The sequence below is a fragment of the Micrasema longulum genome, unplaced genomic scaffold, assembly GCF_059751315.1.
Source record: "Micrasema longulum isolate JH-2025_06_02 unplaced genomic scaffold, ASM5975131v1 h1tg002532l, whole genome shotgun sequence".
NCBI classification, from domain to species: domain Eukaryota; kingdom Metazoa; phylum Arthropoda; class Insecta; order Trichoptera; family Brachycentridae; genus Micrasema; species Micrasema longulum.
Genome location: NW_028279673.1, coordinates 1 through 26089, shown reverse-complemented (window position 1 = coordinate 26089; position 26089 = coordinate 1). Strand labels below are relative to the sequence as shown.

At 32.6% G+C, this 26089-nt stretch overlaps 2 protein-coding genes across 2 annotated transcripts; one reads left to right on the top strand and one right to left on the bottom strand.

The window, feature by feature from the left end:
- Positions 1-2208: 2208 nt before the first annotated feature.
- Positions 2209-18584, bottom strand: LOC148272009 (armadillo repeat-containing protein 8-like). Its single transcript, XM_088240622.1, is given in 15 exon segments — positions 2209-3271; positions 4090-4256; positions 6116-6262; positions 6391-6551; positions 6554-6569; positions 7976-8067; positions 9325-9460; positions 11175-11246; positions 12121-12336; positions 13183-13285; positions 14459-14593; positions 15732-15972; positions 16824-17042; positions 18111-18324; positions 18411-18584. Coding segments are annotated over 15 exon segments (1995 nt in total). The 5' UTR covers positions 18447-18584; the 3' UTR covers positions 2209-3231.
- Positions 18585-19559: 975 nt separating this feature from the next.
- On the top strand, positions 19560-23898 carry LOC148272008 (uncharacterized). Its single transcript, XM_088240626.1, has one exon. The coding sequence runs from the start codon at positions 19769-19771 to the stop codon at positions 20567-20569; it is 801 nt and encodes a 266-aa protein (XP_088096752.1). The 5' UTR covers positions 19560-19768; the 3' UTR covers positions 20570-23898.
- Positions 23899-26089: the final 2191 nt, after the last annotated feature.

The window sequence follows — 26089 nt, the reverse complement described above, 5'->3', positions numbered from 1 at the left end:
TTTTGTTTTTTAAAAGAAATACAATCATTTTAAATCACATACATTTTTGTGTCATTTTCCTTTATTTCTACTTAAAATTATGCCTTCAGATTACTAAAAGTATTAACTTAAAAAAAAAAAAAAAAATTAAATACTTTACTTTACTTTTAGGATTACCGAAAACGATTAGGACTGGTCTGAAGGTCATAAAAAAGTCAATAAGATATTGTTTTAAATTAAATACTACAACCAGAATTATCTTCTTTTTCCAAAAAAAGAGAATATAATTCTATAAAAAAATATTTCAACTTAGGTATTTCAATTAAAAAAAATTCAAGTATTACCGAAGACATAATTTTATGTAGAAATAAAGGAAAATGTAAAGTCTAAGTTAAGTCTAAATTTGCAATGGCGTAATCTGCCGGTCTAAAAGTAATTACATTTCAGTTACATAAATACTTTTAATAATTTTTTTTAATAAAAATACCATTGAAAATTATTGTTTTTATCTAATTTATTTGTTTTTATTTTTTTATTATTGCGAGATTGAAAAAAAAACATTAGTTTTAAAATGGCTAGATCGTATGATTTCCTAATTTTGCGTTCGTTTTACCAGACTACAGCCTTAATAACGTCAACAAGGTTCAAATTGCTTGCTTAACTAAATAAAACAACACTATGGATCAACTTTTGAGAAATAATTTTTTCATATTACTGCCAACTGGCAATTTATACGTTATCTAATATATACTTATATAAATAACTATAAAGATAAATTTATTTAAAACAAAAGTTTTGAAATTTCTATTTTATTATAAAACTTATGTCTATGGTGGATTTCGATTCAATTTCAATATTATGATTTTATGTGACCCATCAGAAAACAATTCGCTCTGGGTTGCCAAAACGCATGATATTCAGTACAATAATATAAAAAGTAATAGATTTAAGTATAATGCAGAAATTTTGCTTTGGTCAATGGGGAAATTCAATGCTACAGGAAATTGGACATAAAAAATGTATTCTTGCATGTGATAAAAATTAGAACATTTAATTGTACGGCGAAGTTTCTCAAAAATATATAAAAATAAATTACTTTAAACTTTGTCGCAAGTTCACTCAGATAAACCAATAAAAGTGTTGTGGAAGATTTCCGGTTTCTGGGAAGTCACCTCACCAATCAGCAGAACTCTCTGACGAGTAATTTCAAAGTTACAAAACTTTAAAAAATCACAGCGCTAATAATATGATACTTAATAAATAATAAAATATATATTTTTTAAATTTGGCTTAGTTTGATAGTCTATTAACAATGAGGAACTTCAGCCCTATGGGAAATTGGATACAATAAATGTTTTCTTGCGCGCAGTAAAAATAAAAGCATTAAATTGTAAGGCAAAGTTTCCTGAAAATGTATGAAAAAAATAATTTTAAAAACCTTTTAACGTTTCAACTAATGATAAGAGAGTTGTGGAAAATTTCTGGTTTACTTTCTGTGAATATTGGGCAGAATTGATCGAGAATAAATGGAAGAGAACCTCTGACGTCACACGCGGAGTTATTTCAGAAAAACGAAACTGATAATACGATATGGATATAAATTTTTTTTTAAATCACTGAACTTCCTCAATACATATTTTTTCAAAAACCATTTGGCTTAATTTCCTCATTGGCAAAATATGGCATGTAAAATTGTAGTAATCAAAAATTTGAATGAAAATAGTATAGATTCACAATATACTTAATTATTAAATTATTTGGCCTAAAGTTACATTATTATAAAAAATGTTGCATGTTTTATTTATTTATGTGGGCTTTATTCCAAATTCAATAATGGTATTGAGAAATCCAATTTATTAATGAATGTAAATATGTGTTTTATTATTAATGTACCTAAGGTGATGTAATTGGACCAAGCTGCATACACCAGTCAAATCTACTAATTTGTGGGTATATTTTAATAATATTTGTTATGTAGTATATCTACTTTTTAAAATGATAACGCAAATATAAAATTTATGAAAATTAAACAAAATTTTTTTTTTTTTAATGTACAATTATTATTAATATGCATACAATTATTGTTATTATGAAGTACGTATCACACCATCATGCTTTTTTTCATGTTGGCAATGGGTTTTTGTATGCAACCAATAATTTTTCATATTGTCATGATCGTAGAACAATGACGTATGAGATTTTCTTCAACTTCACATGAGAGCGGGTTGATTTATTTTTTTTACACTTTATCTCACAACTCAATAAATACAAAAGTATATCCTTTGACACTTGGGTTACAAACATAAATTTTTTTCAAACCTGGAATTTAAATTCCATTTTTAAATGCATTTATAAAACCTTTTCAAGATCAAATATATAAAAAAGGTTAATGTCGCACTTTTCACACATCCGTCGCTGTTCTACGATCACAACAATATGTACCATTAAGAGTTTCTTGAATGCCTTGTGGTTAGCATGCTTGTCTCCGTGCTCGAGTTCCCAGGTCCGATTCCCGTCAAGATCGAAATGTTTATTTAAAAAAAGGTTATTTAGATTGTCTTATACATACATTCTATGGATGAGAATTACATATGAAAATTTAGAATCAACTTGTATTAAATTTGATGTCTCAAGCATGACTATACATATATATTTATATACAGAAGAATAAATAATGGTTTCAGATTACAATTTCCCTAAGTAGTTACGAATTGCTTAATTAAAATCTTCACTTCCCACTAAAAACATAATGTTCTGAATCTTGTTTCCAAGTATTTTTAGTTTCACTGACATTTTCATAGAAGTAGATTAACAGAAGATATAAATAATTTACTTGGAAAGCACCTATTTTTTTCACAACTAAAAAAAATGGAATAAATTAAACTTATCACTTGATATTCTGAATAAACATTAAGTACTTAATGTGTAAGTATAAAAACATAAGGTACCTGTTTTCATGACATTCATACGATGTATTAAATTAGTATTACATATAAGCTTACTTAAAGGGATATAAACAATAAAGTGGATTTTAACGTGTTAGATATTACACAATTTACAAATATGAATATTTGTATATTTTATCTACAGAAATATTTTTGCTAATTTACAAAATGTAGAGTATGCGAAATCCGTAATGTACTAAGTCAGTCCGACATCAAAAGGATGCATTTAACCATATTTATTTACATGTGACTTGACAGAAACATAATTCTCTTAGTGAATATATAATATGTATATTGTGATGATCTTTTATTCGTGATCGCTGAATTGAAGCAGCGCAGTTTTGACTCTGAAAACAAATGGAGCTAATTATTTTTTTGCCCAAAAACACATGAAATGAAATAATTTTTTTAAAGAAGACGATTAAAAATCATTATAAAGGAACATTACAATATTTGAGTTTGTCCAAATGTTCGTAGACAAAAGACATAAGCCCTGTAAATGCCTAGACTTCCATATTCCCTTATTTAAGGTATTCTCCATCCCTGTTGTAATTTGTTAATCTTAATGACTCCCGAGGGGGCGAAATCCGGTCATTTGTCTATGAACATTTGGACAAACTCAAATATTGTAATGAAACCAACTGGTCCAAGAAGAAGTTTAAAAATTGAAAAATTATTTTCAGGTGTTGCCTAGTATGTAAAATAATTCAGTCAGATGAATCTCTTCACAACAATAAAGGTTTCAGCTCTTAAACTTTACTAAAATCAACAAATGGAAGAATAGAAGAAATATGGATGTTCAAACATAGGCAAAATGGTGAATGTTACACAGTGTGTTAAGTGGCCACTGAAACCAGCCAATGACAGGTCATTAGCCCTGTAAATGCCTAGACTTACATATTCCCTTATTTAAGGTATTCTCCATCCCTGTTGTAATTTGTTAACATTATTAAGGAATTAAGAAAAAGCTTAGACAAAGGTCTACACTAGATGTGTTCGCATCACAGATAAGTGAAAAGATATGTTGCACTAATTATTAGCAAGCGGGAGCGTTTCAATAGATAATGTAACATGTTACACCCTATAGGAGCAACATCTTGTTGGTAATGAACTTTGAAACGTTGAATTTGTCCTATGAGTGCCACTATCTAGTGTTGTTCCTTACTTATCTAGTAGTGCGCTGTCTGCAATGGGAACCAGCTGCCGCAGCAAGGAAAGTGCCCCGAGATCTGCGAGCTTGGCTTGCCTCTCCGCTGCCCCGGGCTCCCCTCTCCACACCAGGTTTCCGAGAGCGAAGAGTGCGGCTTCCTGCAGCTTGGATTCCGGATGCATCTGCACAAAAACATCCTTGATAAAAAAACAAACCTTGGTTTAAAAAAAATAATTCCACGATCACCAATGCTTGAACATTTTTAGAACTGATCTTATTTTACTTGTATTAATCATTGCGACGATGGTTAGCTGAATGCAACTCTCTGATTTTTATTTGTGTGATAATATATTGCCTTAAAGCGTTCTGCCTAGGCAAGATCACTTTTTTAGTAATTACTTAGAATTAGCTCTAGAATATACATATTTCTGACATATTTTTTGCACATAATATGTAACTTAATGTAAAAATTAATGATAATCTGCAAGCGTGTACGGCATCTTATCTTCAGAAGCAACAACATGACTGTTTGTTTTTTTTCTGTACCTGCTAGAAATCAGTTTTGAACCATTACATATCGCATCTTCGATAAAATATATTTACAACTTGAAAAGTGTGGTTTTTGAGTTAAATATAGCATTCAATTTATAATAAAATTGTCTTTTTATTTAATTTTTCCTCTTTAGAACGCCACGTGATAGACATGTAACAGTTTATTACTGAGCCATATTTGAACGCGTGTCAACTGTGACAGCTAAAATTATAACTTTGTTCTTTTTTCGTTTAAGTGATCAATGGTACTTATTTAACTCTCATGTACTAATACATTTTATTATTATTAATAATAATAATAATACACTAGCAGCTATAAAGCTGATGTGTGTATATCAAGTGTACATGGTTATTAAACATTATAAATTGATGTGTGCATTTAGGCGGTTTTTGAACACATTGACTGAACTAGCACCAATCACTTTCTCGGGAAGGCCATTCCATTTCTCCACAACTCGGTTTGTAAGAAAGTTCTTCCTGGGGTTGGATGAGAAGGAGGTAGTGTTTAGTTCTAATGAATGACCTCTGAGATGGCGGTTTTCATTCATAGTGAACATTGATTTCAACTTGGGTACATTATATTGCTTTGTTAAGATTTTGAACGTTTCAATTAAGTCACCACGCTGCCTCCGCTCTTCCAGTGAACTTAACCCAAGCTCCCTTAAGCGGTCCTCATATGATTTATTTAGTAGAGAAACTACCATTTTAGTTGCTCTTCTCTGGACTTTCTCCAACAACTCTGTCTTTTTTAAAATAGGGACTCCAGATTTGGTAAGCATACTCCAGGAGTGAACAAACATATGTTTTATAAATTTTGAGGAACAAATCTTGGGTGATGTGAGCAAATGTTTTCCTTATTGAGTATAAGAGGGAATTGGTGCATTTGACAATTTCGACAATATGTGATTCCCATTTAAGATCACAAGTAATCACAACTCCGAGATCTTTTTGTGACGTTACTGCTTGCACTTGATTTCCATCCACGGTATATATTATTTTCGGATTTCTAGGGCCAAAGTGTAGGATGGTGCATTTCTCAGGGTTTAGCGTTAAGAGCCATTCTTTTGTCCATTGAAAAATCTTATTAAGGTCATCTTTGATTTGCTGGTGGCTTATTATTGGGTTGGCAAACAACTTTGTATCATCAGCAAAGAAAGATCGGACAAGATATTAAGCAACGTGAACATAGTACATTTCGTCTTGACATTTCATGCCGCTCACCACAGCTCTGCGTCCAGTGTTCGCTATTGTAAATTCCTTCCGTACAAAAATGTTAGGATGTAACTCGTGTGTATCTACTCAATAAATAACTTTAATTGTAATCCATCTTTCTCATTTAACCTCAAATCAATTCACGCGCCACCCATCCTTACACTACTATTAAAAGCGCTGAGGATTTTCTTAGCAAGCGTCTAAACAATAAATAAATAAAAACATAAAAAGTCTAAAATGTCAAGAAACTGGATAACAAATACAAGACACAACTTACCAAATAGTCTACCAATTTTCTTAACACATCTTGATTTGCCATGATGTGATCTTTTGCTTTTTCTCCATCGCCGATATTTCCGAGTATACAGAGGGCTTGTTCCTTCACTTCTGCGGGATAATTTCCTTCCAAAACTACAATCACAGCCTGAAATAACAAGCACCCAATATTATATATTTACAAACATAACCTAACTTCCAAAATATTAAAAAAATAAATGACTATTTATATATTGTTCATATTTAAATTCGCAGAGGCCTTTATGTTTGACTTACTTGCATAACTTGTGATGAATAATCATTCATAATAGTGTCAATGTGCTGGCGTGAGCTTAGCAGATTTCTTAACAATCCCAACGTTTTCATTATAATGCGCTGGTCAGAATCCCCTAATAATCGGAACATTTGCTCTGTTCCGAGACAGGATAGTATCCGGTTTTCACCCGTTGCTCCGCCTACAGGAAAAATTAATAAATTAACCCCGCATCGTTACAATGCTGCTTTGCGTCGATACTCAACTAATGCTAGTTACAATACTCAACTGACACTATTTCATTTATTTATTTTTAGTTACATTTGAGACATTACAGAGTATCCAATGAATTCTCAACACATTACAAAATATACATATCAGATTTATTAAACAGAAAAGAGAAAAAAAATGTAAATTGTCATGTAAAATTGACATACATATTACAATTTGAAAAGTGCCCTCCTCAGAGTAATCCCACTGTCATGAAATATATCAACATCCGAGGCGATACGATTGAATAACACGATTGCTCTACCACATATCCATCGGCAGGCTGGTTTGCATCGTGGTAGGTAGAACAACCTGTGTTGCCTTTGTCGAAGATAATTATCAGGGACAAATAGACCGAATTCATTCAGAATATCAGAATTACGTATGCGACCACCAATGAGTTGAAAAAAGTGAACACCCAAATGAATATTCCTTCTCCCCAACAATGATTGGTAGTCCAGCATTCCTAGTAAGAAGTCAGTCAGGAAAATCCACAGGTAAAAGCCATACTCCCCGAGATACAGATAATGCAGACATTTTTTCTGTACCCTCTCTATCATTAAGGAATACGTGGTTTCATTTGGCAACCAAATAACTATGACAGAAGGTTTAAATCTCACGCTACAACTCAATTCCCATTTTCCCAGTAAAAGTTATTTAAGACTTAGAAAATGGTATGAAAATTAAATATTTGGGTGTATAAAAAAAACTCAAATATTTTATCTTTTTGAAAACAAAAAATTAAATATGTTTTAAGATTATGTGTAATTAAACAGACAATAAATAAACTCCAAACTTTTGTTCGGCACCACACTGCTGCCAAAGAACAATACAAACATGCCGTAACATATTTTATATCAATTTCAAATGAAATCAAACAAATTATGGACAAATTTACATAGACTTTTAAAAAAAGGCACAAAAAAAACATTCATCTTAAAATTCATTTGTACATTGTGTAAAATGTGTACCTACCTTAGAGTAATAACCTAAAGAGTCGCCCATACGGAGAAAACCCATTCAATGATTATTGACCACGAATTTAGCTACAGATTACAGCAATACAATGGGCCGTAGGTACTTGAACTTGTTAAACGAAAAACCAAACTAAAACCAAAAATTTGGAACGCTTTTGTTCTATGCAATAGAGCTTAAGGGTTTCTCTAGAGAATTATTACTCTGACGTACTTAGGCTTAGATCTGAGGCTTAGATTAAATATTGTATCAGCATTAGATGACATGAGCAGCCAATATATTTATGTGATAAAACCACTACTCCAAATATTAAATAATCAAAACAGTTTAAAACTAATAATGTCTTAGAATTATATTACTTACTTGAAAGGCCATATTCATAAGAGCCCAAATACCATTTAATCTTAGGGCAGGTTCCGGTCGTCTTGTCAATCCGCATAACATTTCAACAGCACCTAATAAACAAAAAGTCACTTAGATGTTTTTCAACCTAATTGGTTACACATACTTAATACACTATATATTGGGGTATTATATTAAGAAAATGGCGCTTTACGTGTTGTTTAAACACTTGGTTGAAAATTCTAAATATTTTTTTCATAAAATTTAGAACATAACTGGTTGATAAAACTTTATACCATATTCATAAATCATCATTGATAATTTTTTGTTGCATTTATTCAATGCAGAATCAAAATGTGACCAAAATACAAAAGCATTTGTTTAATTGTGTACAGCAATACGTTGTTTCATTATGCACCTTTCACAATAATCATTTACATAGGTAGTATGTTTTGTTGGCAGTGTTTATTTCAGTGTGAAATATTGCGAATAGTTGAATTGGCTAACTGGGTGTGCATTAGGTTTGGTGGGGGGAGGGGTAATGACAGGTTTTGCCTACTCTACTGTACTGTGTTTTGCACTACTCTAAACTGTTATTTTAGAAACAGTTTCCCATATCCTGACTAGTTTTACAACAGTTAAATTTATTTTTGTAAAACTGTTTCAGCAGCTGCTTGTACCAGATTTTTTGCCCACGCTGTTGTTTAGAAACCATTTTACATTATAGTTTAATTTGCAAAATGGTTTTCGTTATTGCTACTCCTTTTAGATAACCGAAACACCCATCTCTAGTGTGTACATATAAACCGTTTATATTGTTTCCCTTGCATATGATTTTCTAACCTAAAAACAGTTTTGTGCGACAGCACATAAAATAGTTTTTTTTTTGGATATTTGAGGTGGTTTGGGTAATTTCCACATATATATATATAATGCCTGCCCTGGTTAAAAACTCTGTGCATGAGACTTTTAAATGGTATGTATTAGTATAAAAATAATCTTAGACAATAAACTATTGAAATAAAAATGCATTATGTATCACAATTACATCAACGGACTTTTGTGAGGTAAAAGAGCTTACATAGGCAGAATGGTAAATGTTACAGTGTGTAAAGTGGCTATTTAAACTACCAAATGACAGGCCATAGGTCCTGTAAATGCCTAGACTTCCATATTCCCTTCTCAAAAATGTTTTGCCACTATGTTGCAATAAATTTAGATCTTAATAACTCCCTAAGGGGTGAAATCCAGCCTGTTTACAAACATTTGGACGTATTCAAAACATCTACATGATTAAATTTGCTTTGTCGAGCTATAATGACTAGTAAAATATATAGTTAAAAGTAGTACATAAGGTAAAATTTACAAACCTTGATCCAGCATAGGTTCCTTGGCAGGGGAAAATTCTAACAAGAGATTACATAAAGTAGATGATCCAACAGTAAGCAGTTCAGCTCCAGGGGAACCATTTAACAGGGACATAAGAGGCCTCCACACAGAATGGTCCTAGAAATAAATGTTTATAAAAATATATTAATCCTAAGGAATATGTAAATCATGTCAATACAAATGTTTCAAAAGATTCATATGCATGTATGTAAAATAGGGGCATTTTAAATGTGGTTGTACAAGAGAATACTGCGTGTCTCCCCTCATGGACTGATCGAGTGTTCAACGAAAGGATACTGAATATGATGGAAAAAGATAGAGAACTGTTAACCAATGTCAAAACACGAAAGGCCGCATACTTTGGCCGCATATTCCGTAGAGAAAACTATGCCCTTCAGCAGCTCATAGTGGAATGGAAGATAGAGGGTAGACTGAGGTGTAAAAGAAAATCATGGCTCAGGAATATTTAGCGGTGGTTTGGTTTACCTTTTGACATTTGACGAGTAAAAACTACGCCATTAATAAAAATGGAACGATACACGCTTCAACAACGCATTGAAATTGTTAAAATTCACTACAAAAATAGTGAAAATTTTGCAGTCACAGTTTGCAAAACTAAAGCACTTTTGGGTCGTCGTGAAGTAACTGGTAAAAAATTTTGAGCTGTTGGGACAAGTTAGTGATGTGAAGAATCGTAACCGTGTGCGTCGCTCAAGAACAACTGAGAATATAGCTGCTGTAGCCCATAGTGTTGACAAAAGCCCATGTTTGTTATTCCTCGTCGATCTTTGGAATTAGGCATTCCACAAACGACATTACACTGTATTTTGCATAAAGACTTAGGTCTTAAGGCTTTTAAAGTTCAGTTAACACAAGAACTCAAGCCAGCCGATTACCAGCAACGTCGTATCTTCGTTGATTGGGTCCTTGAAATGCATCAAAATGATCCGGATTTTCACCAAAAAATCCTCTTCAGTGATGAGGCCCATTTTCACCTCGGAGGCTACGTTAATAAGCAGAATTGTCGAGTTTGAGGCTCGGAAAATCCAAGAATGATTGTTGAAAAGCCTCTCCATCCTCAACTGTGTCACTGTTTGATGCGGTTTTTGAGCTGGCGATGTGATTGGACCTTACTTATTCGAAAATGAGGCTGGTGCAACTGTTACGGTGAATGGATTGCGCTACCGAGCCTAATTGGAAGATATTGATGTGGACGATGTTTATTTTCAACAAGATGGCGCTACGCTCCACACAAGCAACGTAACCATCACAATTTTGCAAGAAAAGTTTCCTGACCGTGTTATTTCTCAAAGAGGTGATCACAATTGGGCACCGAGATCTTGTGATTTAACACCTTTAGACTTTTTCTTTTTAGCCACATGAAAGATAAGGTCTATGCCAATGCTCCACAATCGAATCAAGACTTTAAAGATGGAATTCGTGAAGTTATCGAGGACATACAGCTGCAAATGTGCGAATTGGTCATGGAAAATTTAATGAAAAGGATATGGTGCTGCAAGCGTAGCCGTGGCGGCCATTTGACTGATATCATTTTCCATTGTTAATGGCATACCTTCCACTTTAAAATGAAATAAACATTCATTGATTTCTCTTGAAAAATACTAGTTTGTTTTTAAATATCAAAATGAAACCTCGTATTGGAAAACCCTTTACATGCAAGTACATGTATTTTTTCACTGCAAATCTGTGCCCAAAATATTTAATATTTATCATCACGAAAACAGATTATTATTATTACTCACATTTTATGTAATCTTATAAATCAGTATTTATTATTCAACATTGAATTTTAATGAATTTATTTTCTTACCTGAAATGTGGTTCGTAATTGTTGTACAGATCTAGATAGGGAATGCAAACACCTCACTGCCGCCAATCTCACCTACGCAAAACAAAGTAGCAAATTAATATTATTTCAGGTGTTTAGCATCTTTATTTACATATTAAAGTTGAGTCCTCAAAATTTAGTTCAATATAATAATAATAATATAAAGGATAACAGAATAACTAAAAATAATCCTTCAATATTGAATGTGGTTCTGCTTATGGTATTTTTGTTATATCAAGTTTTTTCTTTTCAGATGTAAAACACTAGCAAAATTTATCAACGATGAAAAGGCTAAATGACTCATGAGCTAAAGTGAATTTTGTAGGAGTCTAATATTTACCAAAGATGTTTTCAATGAAAAACAAGCGTTACTTTTTATCTTTAATAAATTCCAAAACAATGTAGGTGGATATGTAAAACTATTAGGCCTTTGTAGGATAAAGAATAAGAAAAACAGATTTGAATATAAATCCAATTGACAACTCTTAAAAATAAGTTCAACTGAGGACCGTTTTCAAAAAGCGAAATATAAAAGGTTCTTTTATGATAAAAAAATAACAACTAGGATTTTAACAAAAACACTGTTTTATAGAGATTCTACATCCTTACTCATATACATGCTGGAAATCAATAATATAGAATAAGTGGAAATATTAATTTATTTTATTATTAGTCTTTTTTCATTCAATTTCTTATGGGTACGTGTACCCCTACATATATGTATAGCCTAATTTTGGCTATAGTGGCACATCAGTCACTTAGCCTTTTGACTGTCGATATGACGACACTGCTTGCCAATAATTAATTTTATTTTGTATACTTTCAAATTGAAAGAGATTTGTTACTAATTATTAATGCCAACCTATTTCAAATTCACAACCAGCATAAATTCAAATTCACGGGGCAGTTGATAGAAAATTCTACGCACCTCTGGTTCAGGATTGGCCATCCCGGCTACAACTTGCACCATTAGTCCTTCAATTTCAATTATTCTTTTCCTAATATCTTCATCGTTGGCTCCGAGAGAAGCGAAGCACTTGAAGGCCCCTTGTTTGGAAGCTGCGGACTGACAGGACACTAGTTCGGCTAAAGCCGTTATTAAATGGTTCGATATTGCTGCTAGCCTTTGTAATGATGTGTCCACCTAAAAATAAAACAACATATTATAAAAAATCTACTGAAGATAGATTTGTATGAATAATTAGAGGTAAAAATTCAATCTATATAACATAACATTATAACATTTACATTTCTATGAAAACTTCATTTTATTATCCACCCAACAGCTTAAGAATAATTAACTTATGCGTGCTGATACTTGAAAACAGTGAAATTTCTATCATGACAGACAGATAATGTAATATTGAGACCAAGTTATAACCACTAATTTTTATTATATTAATAATATTAATAATAATAATAATAACAATTTTTATAATTTTTATTATTAATATAACCAATAAATTTTTTTTTGCTTTTATTGACGATGAGGTAGTAACCTCGAAACCGGTCGAAGTGTAATTAAAAAAAATTAAGTGGTTTATACAAATTTATAAACAAATAAGTGCAAGTTATAACCAATCATTTTTTAGATACGATTATTCAGTAAATAACTCAAAATTGAACAAAGCGGTGATATTTTTTTATTGAATGTTTTCAAATAACAAACTGATGTCCAAATAAAAGCTTTTACGTCAAGCACAATTCTTTTTTTTTTTAAATCATAAAATTATAAATGCAATCATATAAATGAGCCTGTTCAGTATAGTTTTTCTCAGGACCAAAGTAAACGCAACTTATTCCTGGATCCCTATTTATTAGTCAGGATTTTTAATGCTACAGCAATGAATTAACTGCCAATAATTAAACACTATGAAAGTCGAACATACTGGATGTTTAGGGAATGGAGACAGGTCAACAGTACTGACACTCATTTGACATTTATAAATTTTGTCCGTTGCTTTAAAAATATATATTGTTTGGGAAATACCTCTGCTAAGTAGGCTAATGTTTCTGCTGCTGTTGCTCTTATTTCATCGGGCATATCTTTAGTGCAAAGTCGAGCCAAGCAGGGTAATGCACCAAATACCACTCTGTAAAAATAAGTTACATTTTAAATTCTTCAAAAGGTTCTCGATAGGGGTAAGCAGTAAGCAAGCATCAAATAGAAATAAATTTATTAAAAACCAAATTTTTATGGGGTATACATACTAAATATACTAGAAAAAGACACCACAACTAAACAAAAGTGTTAATTAACTCAAGTTCAGTAAAATTTTCTCCAGTATTATAATTTTTAAATTTTTCATTGATTTAGAATAAGATGAATAAAAGTTTTTTTAAATTAAACACAAAAGGCTGATTTATTTTTGAACTACAAGTTTGTGTTGTCGTTTTTTATGATATGACTTTAGGTTTATATTAAAAACCAACCATTTAAGAAGAAAATTATATAACTTGAGTTGAATTTAGAAAAGTAAAAAGATTCTTCATAAACGTAATGTGACAAGATGCAGTAAATTTTATTCATGTGGAAATGGTGAATATACAGGGTGTTCTTTAAACCCTGTCACATCCGAAACCACGATGATCAGTATGAGCAAGAAGACATATTGGAACATTAAATTAAATTTTTAGAACGAATAAAATTTAAAAAAAACAAATGGTTGCTAACTTCTGCAGGAGAGAAACATAAGCAACCATGTTCTTTTTAATATTTTATTTTTACAAATTTTCATCGTTTTAAATATTTTTTTTAATATGCCAATACGTCTTCTTGCCCATACTGATCATCGTGGTTTCGGATGTGACAGGGTTTAAAGAACACCCTGTATGGACACAACTTGCTAAAACAAATATTGGCCAATTTCAAACTTGTAAAGTTTCCAAGAAGTTTTTTTTTGCTTTTATTGACAACTCTTAATATGATGTAATAACTTATATTTACATATAAGTAATTAATTTAAAAATACTCGGTACACTTCCACTTATTTATTAGACCAATTAGCGCTTTCACCCTCTAATGGGCATCTTCAGACTGGTGAATATTATACAGTATCAGTATGTGGAAGTGTATTTTTAAATTAATAACTTAACTCAATAAGTTATTACATCATTACAATGAAATTCCATTAAGAATTGTCAATAAATAATTTTAATAAAATAACTCTTAATATTCAATAATATCGCTGGTTAAATACTTTATGGAGTGCATGCCCCTCCTCAATTACAATAGTGAAATAATACAGGCTAAAGAGTTTTCCTACCTATTGTCATCCGGTGGTAGAGCCCCAGCTCTGTGTATAAATGTGATGCAACGTGCAGCTCCCATAGCAACCGCTAAAGGTTTATCTCTTGACAGCAACACGGATAATAGTTCAGGTATTGTTTTATCACCATGCCTTAAACAAAACAGATATTATGTATCGTAGCCATGAGACATCTATAGTTAAATCTTTTATTTTTTCTTATTAATTTTACATGTGTTTTATTTAAATGTTTTACAATATTTTTGAGTATTATGTAATCTTCAATTATAAAATCTGTAACACAAAGTCTTTGCTTTAACCTTATTTTTATAAAAGTCTGTAATACGCATTCTTATTTATATGTAATAGTTTGCAATCTTTTGCTATTGCTTGTTATGTGTTTCAAGTAAAAAAAATATTTTACTATTGTTAATATATATTTAAAATAAGTTTTTTTTCTTTTCTTATTTGTATAAGTTTTGCTTAGTTCTTTTTTACAGGTGTTAAGCGTGTTAATAATTATTTTTTCTGCCCGCTTACAACTGTGTATTAGCATAGAACCACTTTATTTTATTTTGATAGCGTATCTTAAATATTTAAAAAAAAATCTTACTGATCATATTTCAATGTTTTACAATACTTATGTATATCACCTCATCTTTATATGCTTACTAGTTATATGTAGGAATATGTATTTGAATGCACCAAATGCTATATTTTATTTCTTAATTTATATATTTTATCTATGTAAAAGCCCTCCGGGCGTTAATGCGTATGCGTGACTAGATTTCTTTTTTTAAAAACAATTGAAGGGTACACGTCAAGACTCACTAAACAAATAACGAATTTTACAGGAGAGCAAAAAGAGGAATAAAAACCTTATTTGTGGGACTCTGGGTTCATGCATTTATAAAATAGGTTTTCAATTAACATAATATATATTTTTACATATAATCACAGAAAAGAACAAACAAAAAATATCTATTACATATTTTTTTTAAAACTTCTTTATCAAACTGACAAAAACAAGCTTGTCGCGTCTCGTTTATAGGAGCCACATTTTGTTAATTTTTAATATTCCATTTACTGAAAATAATAAAATAATGCAACATTGTACAAATATACAAGTTTTAAGCACACATAGATTATTTGAAGTACAAACAGAAAACGCTGAAATCCGTTTTTGACCATTTGTGGACTTCAAGAGTTTTACAAGTTAGGGTGACGATATTTCTTTCAAATCTTGAAAAACCTCCCCAGAGGGTAATAATTAGTACGTTACGTTTCATACCAGGTTTCGACGGCCATCTGTGAGACCTGAGCGTTTTCGAAGCACATGGCGGCCAGCCAGTCCAGGGTGGGCAGGGTGAGGGGCGAGGGATCGGCGGGCGGGGGGCGAGCTAGGAGGGCAGCGATGGCGTCGCAGGCTCCCCCCGCCGCCAGCGCCCCCTGCTCGCCAGGCCCCGCGCACCACACCGACAGCAGCCGTGCCACGCAAGACTTGCCTACCAGCGTACCAGTCTTGGCCACACCTGCAATAATGTTTTAAGTATGTCTGAATGTTTGAAGACAGTCTGGATTTCACTCCCTAGGGAGTTATAACGATGTAGCACTAAATAAAAATACAAACTGAAACTTATTGCAACAGAGAGGGAAAAGACTTTTAAGAAGGGAATGTGGAAGTCTAGACATTTACAGGGCTTATGACCAGTCATTGTTTGGTTTAATTGGCCATTTTACACTCTGGGTAACATTCACAATTTTTTCCACGTTTAAACATCCACATTTTCACATCAGTTGACTTTTGGGAAATTAAAGAGCTGAAACCTTTATTAATGTTGGGTGAGATTCGTCTGGCTGAATTATCAACCGGCTTGAGACATTCGAATTGTCGATGCATCGTAGAATGGTACGCATGATATGGACCGATATGATCACCAATGCAAATATGGTCCAAAGAGCAAGAGTAGATAAACAGTTAATGACTGAATAACAATCCTACGTCGTCGCTATAGACTAATGGATTGTAATTTTTTTTGCATAGCTATAGTTGGAGAATCGGCAACCGATCAGGCTCCTTTGTATCCTGAAAAAATACATCACTCCATCGGGAAAAAATTTATTGCTAAACAACAAAACTAATTAATTAACTAATTTCTCCCATGCGAGCAAAGCTCCGGGTAAAAGCTAGTAACAAATAAATATAAATCCACCCTCTACTATTTTATCATAACGCGTGGATTTTTAGCACGGTGTAAAATGGGCCAATTATGTGATATCACACAGTGGTCTAGTGGTTTTCATGTGTACAGCAGTCTAATCTCCAAAAATGTACTTTAGATTAAAACATTAATTGATCAATATATTCTGATAAAATACTCACTCAGCAAGTGCGCCAACAGCTGCGGGTCTCTGTGTATCAGGCTGGAGGGGGCGGGAGGATGCAGGAACACGGAGCGCAGGGCACACAGGCAGGCCTCCGACAGGCGCGGCGGGGGCGGCGGCGCGGGTGCTGCGGGCCGAAGCACCTCTACCAGTGCTCCCACCACTCCCAATTCCACCAAAGAGCTCACATGCTCCGCTGTGCCTTTTGCTAACGAACCTAGTGATCCAGATCATAGTATTTATTTCATTTTAAACTAGTACATACATGTTTAAATTTATTTCAACAGAGAGGGAAAACATTAATGGGCCTTTATTTTATATGAAGAACATGATATTGGACTTTTTTTTTCCATATTGACACAATGCCTACTCGATCTTCTGCAGCGCCCGCTAAATGCTAAAAATTTGAAAACGCCCCGCCAGAACAAAATACCCACAAAGGGGCGCCGGCGCCCCGGATCAGAATTACTGATCTAGACTATTTCTATTTCTTTTAATTTATTTTATCTAAGACTATTTCTTCCAAGTTCAATGTACACATTGAACCTAAAATGAATAGTCTTTTCGCTACTGGTTGTACCACGCATGAGTTGCACATTGAACTTAAAAGAAAGTCTTTTTGCAAGTGGCTTTGTTGGTTTTCCCAAAAACAGTAATCATGGACAGTGGCATTTTTGCTTTTCACTCCCACAATTATTGAAGTCAGCATTACTTAAAGAGTAAAATATAAATATTCTTAAAATTTAAATAAACGCACAAAAATATACATACTGCAGCAATTATTTTTCCTGCATTCATAATTTATTTAAATAGTCATAGACCAGAGGTTAAACTGAATGCATATTTTAGATAAAAGGTTTTTTTTTAAAACAAAAGAGATTAAGTAAATATATTTCGAATAAAAAAATCATGTTTAGATACACAACATCTATGTACCTATTACCTTAAAATTGCACACTCCTAAAGTATTAATTATTGTTGTGCACTGTTGGTTTTTGGAATTACATGAAACTTAATTATTACAAAATGAGAATAAATTATTACCAAAGTGTGACATGAGTATGGAGATTGTCGAATTTGAGTGATGTAATGATGTTACAGTTTACTTACCTTAATATGAACGTCATAAAAACATATTATTTGCAGGAGAATGAAACAATACTTTGAGACATTTGACAAAATATTGTTGTGTCATATGTTATGTATTCATTAAAATATCAAATATACATAAGCTAGGAATTTTAAACTAGATCAAAATAATTGGAAATATAGAAAATTAGGTTACCTATAGTCACAGCGCATTCCAATCTGATAGATTCATCTACAGATTGATCTGACAGGAGCTGGATTAATCGAGGAACTATCCCTTGTTGAATAACTGAACCCTTCTGTCTGTTGCTTCCAATAACAGAATTCTTCAGAGATACAAGTGCTTGAGAGCATTTTTCCAAATCAGACGAGAAAATTTCATCGACGTAAGAGCGGGAATTCTCAATATCCTGCCGGTTAACAAGAATTTAAGGTTATCAACACATATTTCGAAAATTGCGAGGTATATTCACAACATGTCATAAAAATAACTTACCATGAAACTTGCAAAAGGTTGCATTAGGGATATCATGGGATATTTAATGTAATAACAGAGGTTTCCTTAATTTTGCGTAATACACGGAAGGGCTGTCACGAAAGTTTCGAAGGATCGGGATATTTTCCACAATTTGGCAGGAACATGAAATGTGACGCAGTTGGCACCGTGCGATTTTGCGCGTTTCGTTTGAAGCAAGGAATAATATCGCGTATCAAAAATATATTTTATAAATTTTAACCGGGGTATGTTGGTATGTATAGAGTTAGGCATAAAATGATAAATATAAATATGTAAATATACGTATTTTATTGGTTTCAATTCTAAGAAGTAACAATTTAGTGCTTATTTGCGGTTGTTGCTATTTCTTACTTTAGTTGATCTTTACTTCAAGACAAAATGTCGTTTCTAGTGAGATAATTTAAATTTGAATGGTCTTTTAAAGACAGCTTTCTTTATTTTTTTATTATCTCCAAAGGGGAAATCGAGCCCGCAGCTGCAACTAGTTTTTTGGTTGAAACTAGCCAAAAGCAAAATGTCAGCCAATATAATTTGTAAGTAGCACTCAAGAAACATTTTTCTCTACCATTCATCGGCAGAAATTCGAAATGTTGTTTTTCTTTCCCTCTTTGAACAATTAACATCCGTGTCCGGAATTGTTCAGCTTGATGAGAAAGATTTAAATGATGTTTTTTGGATCCCCCATAAATGATTGTTATCCTGAGTTTCTATCCGACCTCTCCGATATCAACGTTACATTCCTTATTCATTTTCTAACTCTCCTGTCACCACCCAATAAACATGTATTAAAATTTTTATGTAAATATGTAGTTATTAATTGGTGTTAAGTTGTGTAAATAAGTTGTATACGTAAAGTGTACTCGTATATTATTTTAAATACTAACACACTAACTTGTTTATAGTACTAACACCAGAGTATATACCAACACACAAGTAAATGTTTAAGTAAAGAAAAATCTGAAATTCGACTCTGGCTAGAATACCCAAGTTGGGGGGTGAAAAAGCAAAAAAAAAACTAAGAAAAAGTAATCTATGGATTATTAGGGCGATTTTCCGAGCTGACCGACAAGGCTGACAGCAATAGTTCTACATTATCTCTGGCTGACAGCAAAAGTAATCTATGGATTATTAAGGCGATTTTCCGAGCTGACCGACAAGGCTGACAGCAATAGTTCTACATTATCTCTGGCTGACAGCTTTGACAGCCATTGTTAAATAATTCGTGGGCGGATGTTTTCCATTTATTTCCTTATGTTAGATTGTTATTTTTGCTTCAAATGATCATAGCATTTGGACTATAATATAGCACCGTTTCATTTGTTTTAAACGCATTTACCATGGCTGACTCAGGGGTGGAAACTGGGAACGACAGTGATAACTCTATAACTTTCGATTGGAAAGCCCAAATAAGAATATTACCTGCTTTATTAATTACCCCGGCTCGAATAGCAAGCATGAAATTTCCAGAATCGAAAATGAATAACCACAGGTTCAAGTTTCACCATCCGCATCAGTTTAAGTCATCTAGACAGTCGCCGTACGGTAGCGCGTTAAGCAGCTCAAAAAGCAAGAAGCTACGGTTCGCGGCCGCTACCAATAACTTAGAATTACTGCAAAAGCTGTTACAAGACGGCGCTGATCCGAATGCTTCCGATGAGCATAAGAGAAGTCCATTGCATATCGCCGCCTGTCGGGGGTACAAGGAAATCATCCACTGTCTTATCTCCTACGGGGCTGACCCGAATATCAGAGACTCTCTAGGGAATACGCCTTTACACCTGGCAGCGTGCACTAGCCACATCCCGGTCGTGATAGAACTGCTCGATGCGGGGACCGACGTTTCCTCGCACGACAAGCACGGCAGGAACCCCATCCAGCTGGCTCAGAGTAAACTGAAGTTAATCCAACTCCGTCGTCCGGGTGTGGGCGCGGCTGCGGAGACTGACAAACTCAAGTTGGAGATTAAGATGGTCGTGCAGATGATGCTCAAGTTCCTCCACATACAGAACACGCATGCCGACATAAGTGACATAGAAGCTGTGAGAGAGAGACTGGAGAGAGTGAGTACGAGGGAACAAGTGGACAGTGAAGTGCAGTGTTTACTCAATAGTCTAAACATGCTCAATTTGTCAGATTAATTTTAATCCACTGTTTACTCAATGTTGTAAAATAATTCTAATTTGTTGATGTGATCTTTTAAAAAATTTCCTGTTTGACCAGCGCTGGATCTAAGAGGCGCCATTCACTGAAAAGGGACGGGAATGTACATGTTTGTTAAATAATAGGAGCTTATTATTCTGCCCTCCCTTGCCAGCAAGTGTCTGGTTCTTTCTGCCAACTGAACCTGTGGTAGGTCTGGCTGTGTATTTGACGGGACTATAAGTACAAAATTTTTATCTAAATATTTATTATACCAAATACAAAAGAAAACTCCAATTTTATAAATAACAAAAATGTATGAAAGTTACGAAAAACAATTCCAATCTTGTGGAATTTATACATTAAAAATGTTTTTATTCTGTTATAACAGTAAAGTAATGCAAGTAAAAGTAATCTCTAGGTAAAATTATTAGGTGTAATTTGAAGTTGTATTTAATTTGTGAACCTTACGAAGCTGGCGATAATATGATTTGTTTTTGACGAATATTTTTTACTAAAATTAAAGGATCCTCATAATGATAAAAACACTTCTGCTTATTGGTGAATTGGCTTCCCGTGAACCAAAAATCTGTCAACACGCTATCATTGGTTGGTTTGGAAGAACTAGTGGCGTCGTTCAAAGTAGTTCATTTATATTTTTTAAAAATAATTTTCATACATTTTCAAGAAACTTTGCTGTACAATTTAATCCTCTAATTTTTACTGTGCGTAAGAAAACATTTTTATATCAAATCGAACTTCCTCATTACAGTGGTGAATCACAGCACAAAGCACACAGGCTTGAGAAATATCATATTTTAATTTTAGTGCTCTCATGGGGAATCGAACCCGGAGCCCTTCTGTGTGTGAGCCAAGCGTCTTAGCCATTACACCGCAGATTTGTAATATACATGAACGCAAGATGATCAGTTTTACACTTGATGCAGCAGTCTAGGGACCATGAAATGTTGGAGTGAAAAACCATATATTAAGAGGAAACGCGGTCCGACTTTTCCTCATACAAGCGTATTCCTGTATTTTCTTCCTGGATTATGGCACTAGTGATTTTTTTATACTAGATATTTACCATGTCTCATTTTGTTTTTTGATTAATTATTGTACTATGGCAACTAAGACCGTCCGTCTTCGGATGTACGGTGAACAAATATGATAAATAATTTTGAAAAACGGACAAGGTACCGACGCAGAAAATTTAATTCTGAAACTATCTTTTAAAAAAATTAAGAAAATCGGTTTAATTTTGGGATGCGTCACACGCGGAGTTATCTCAGAAATACAAAACTTTAAAAAAATCATAGCGCTGATAATACGATATATAAAAATTAAAAAAAAAAAATTTGGCTTAGTTTAATAGTCTTTTAACAAATAAAAAAAACACTGAACTTCCTCATTGTGTTTTATCAACAGGATCTGTTATTTTCAACAAAAAATATTTGTTATAAAGCAAGTTATGTTATCGTCTCATGAGTACTAAAACAATTTAGTATTTAATTTGTTTAGCGTGCAATTGCTATGGATAGATAAAAAAATTCCAATTTGTGAGTTTCTGCAAATCTGGGCATACAATATTCATATAATTGTATTTGTATGTTTTTGCACCTCAACAGCCCAGGAAACCCAATTATAGTGGTGAATTACACCACAAAACGCCGCTTGAAGAAAATCACATTGTGATCTTACTGGGAATTGAACCTGGAACCCTCAATTAATTAAGATGTTTTACATTATTCATTCCATATACTTACGAACATATAATTTTATCTTCATCACTTTCCTTAGCTCTGGCATCAGTATATTGTCGTTGCACATTAAATATGGGCCATGTGACTCGGAGCACATTCTGAGAAAATCGATAAAAACAATTTAAAAAAATAAAAATATCCGAAAATAACACTTTTGTGTATGGACGAAGTAGGAAAAGTACGGTGTTTTTCAATAAAGTAATATATTTATTTAAAATATTAATTAATTTATGCCAAAAAGTTGCATTTTGATGATTTTCTCAGAATGTGCTCTGAGTCACATGGCCCATATTTGATGTGCAACGACGATATGATAAAAACAATAAAATGTTTTTTTTCCAAGTATTTGTCGCATTATACTTGAGTCATGTACACTGTCATCATCATCACACCCCCTTTCTCACCCGATGGTGCACAAGGCACTGCATTGGTAAATGCAGCGTTTCTTGACCATCCGTTACGGGAAAGTGATCAGCCTTACACTTCAGGGCCCGTATTACAATAGGAAGTTAACATTTATCTTCAATCATATCTACAAAGTAAAATTAAGCTTTCGGTATGAAAAGTAGAATTTTCTAAACATGTTTAATAGCAGGTCACTGGTAAAGGTACTCGTATAAATATACATATTTTCGTGTATAAATATCAATTGTACTTTATACTGTCTCGATATATACCGATGAAGATATCGTTTGTAATCGTGGCCCAGGTGACGATGACAGTCTAGGGACAGTGGAATATCGTGATGTAAAATCCCCACATAAACAAATATTTCATGTCGACTTTACCAGGAATCGAACCCGCGACCTCAAACATGGTAGGCGAATGCGCCAACCACACCACGAGACGGACTTTTCTTCTTTAGATTTTCTTTTTTCGGTGTTTACCTTAGGGTAGCCATCAAGTCAAAAATTCTCATCCAGAATTCTGGTTATTTTTCACACAGATACCTGTTAATCAAATTGTTCTCCACTGCATATCCCCTTAAAGAAGAATTTTCGCATCTAACATCCTTTAATGGTTGAAGTTGTTGGTAGTGTATTTCAAAATCAATGGAAAGTTCACATCTCTACTCGGTGATTATATTTTCTAACACAGTAATGATTTATTTTTAAACCTCCCAAATATTTAGGCAATTCATAAATATTTGATGTTCAATTTTTTTTCTTTTCTATTAATATGTGTCATATTTGAAAAAAAAACCATACTAAAAATGGATTTTCAATCTGTGGGTCGCGGGAAAGTAAAAAGTAAGTGATCAAAAACTGGCATCCTGGGGAGGGGGGGCTAGTGCCAGATCGTAAGAAGTCTGGCGCTACACTTCCCCTAAAATCTTAACTTTTGCATTGCTCATGACTGTGACCCCCCCAAACAAGGCAAAGGCTGGTCCTGGGGGGGAGTCGCCAGCTATTTTCTACTCGTAAGGGGGTCGGGTATTTAAGAAGGTTGAAAAACACCGATATAGTTCATTAGGTATTTTTCATTAACTGATGTATGTTGATGTGATGTTTTTTATGTAATGTTTTGTAACTTTAAAGTTAAGAATAAAAAATAAAAATTTGAAACTGCTTTTTACTGTATGCTTTTATATAATTATAAATAATTGGTTATCAGCTCTTCTGAGTTTACAATGGAATCTACCACATTATTTTTTATTATTAATAATACATATAGTACATATTATACTTCCAAAAGTTATTTAAAAAAACTCATTTGGGACCGTACGTAAACAGAATTAGAAGTTACATCAAATGTTTATATTTACTATGGAATATTATGTGTTATAAAAAAAAACATTACAGGCCCGGGGAATGCGTTCCATATGAGCAGAGACACAGTGCCTACCCTATTTGTTTAGTTAAATATTGAGTCTTTCAGTCGCCAGTAAAAAATCAATGTACACTGGGGTTTCTTTTTACAAAGTAAAAAAATTACAATGCTGGATGGGTTGGAATGCTGTATGAAAATCAATTTGGTATTTCTTTAAATTAAATTGTTTACTATTTATTGTACCTTTTTTACTCAATATAATATGACATCAAAATACTTAAAAATATCCTAACAAAGATTATTCACTATCATAATATTTATCATCGGTTTACTGATAAAACCATCTAAACAACAAAATTTGAAAAATCATGTTAAAAATCCAGTTATGTAATTTTTTTTACTTTATCGACTGATAAACCCCTCCCTAGATTTTGTTTCAAAGTTAGCATGCATAAAAAACCCTTCTATTCCAATCAGATTATTTCCTTAAATTCCTTATAATTTCTACCCATTTATTTCTTTTTACTGGATTTTTGGTAATATTAAAATAATATTAACTGACATTACCTGGTAATATTGTATATTGAGAAACTGGTCGATTAAAGCAACTTTTTTCTCCGTGCAAAAAAGTTACTTTATTTTACATCTTGAACATTAAATATTATTTAAAGACTTAATTAAATAAAAAAATATATGAAAAAAATCTATCATCAAAAGGTATATTGTTTAAATTGTCTCCTTAAATTAAAAAAAAAGTTTCATAACAAATATTGCCGGCGCGATGGCGGTATAGAAAAAATGATATAATACAATAATTTATTTTACCATAGTCAGGAACTTTTTCTTCTAAAAATGATGATGAACATCTTAGCACATATTTTTATTAAAAAAATAAATAAAATGCCATTACATTTTAATAAATTTTGATATATTTCACAAATAGTTTTTGGTAATAACACCCCAACCAGTAAGTTTAATTTAAAAATATTTCACAGCGAAATTAAAACCTAATGGACTTTTATGTTTTAGGCCTAGTATTAATTCATATTATTAATCTACATAAAGTTTTCTACAAATATCGCACCCCCCCCCCCCCCTTCCTGTTAAGAGTCTATGAGTAAAAAAAAATTTTTGAGTTAAGTATGACAGTAGAATTTAAAATGAAGTACACTCTGCCAAACTGCCATAATTAAAACATTCATTATAACCGCATACGAAATGGATAATGGCAATCCAAAATGATATTTATAAATAGTTTTAAGTAAATAATTGTTGTTTTATATTGATCTGAAGTCTTCGAATCACAAAAAATCTTCAGTTTCTCATTTGATGCATTAAACTTGTGGCACTCTGGCGGCAGGGAGGGGGGGGGGGGGGGGGGTGCAATATATATCATTATTACATATTATTTTATTCTGTGAAAATCCAGTAAGTTTAAATTATTATTGTTTTCAGTTTGTAAAAAAAATATGTAGTGAAATTGTTTTTACACTTGAATGCTTTTTTTTTGGTTTTTAATATCTTTTAAATTAAATACCTAGGTGTTTTATTTTATTAATATAAATATAAAAACTGAATATATGTGGTGCAGGGTTTCTGTGTTTGAGGTCAATTTTTATTGATTCAAATTTAGAATTAATTAGACTGGAATTAAACTTTCACGTAAAAAACATGTACGTGTACAAATAACTTCTGAAACTGACAACAACTGACAATGTTTTTTCACAGAATAGCAACACCAATAAAATGAATAAATCCGTAACACCAATTTTGTTTAATATTAGAGTGGTAACCCAATGTCCTTATTATATATTATTAAAAATATGTAAAGGTAAGATAACACCAGCATTTGATAAAATGGTAAAAGTAACATGTATTGATACAGTTTATGGAATGTTTTAGTATCACAGCCTCCGAAACGAGCGAGCAACATTAAAAAAATATTATTTAAAAATTAACAGACCTTTGAAATTGAATAATACAGTA

What these genes read in the sequence shown, in the direction of transcription:
- LOC148272008 (XM_088240626.1), top strand. Translation starts at nt 19,769, where the DNA reads ATGGCTGACTCAGGGGTGGAAACTGGGAACGACAGTGATAACTCTATA.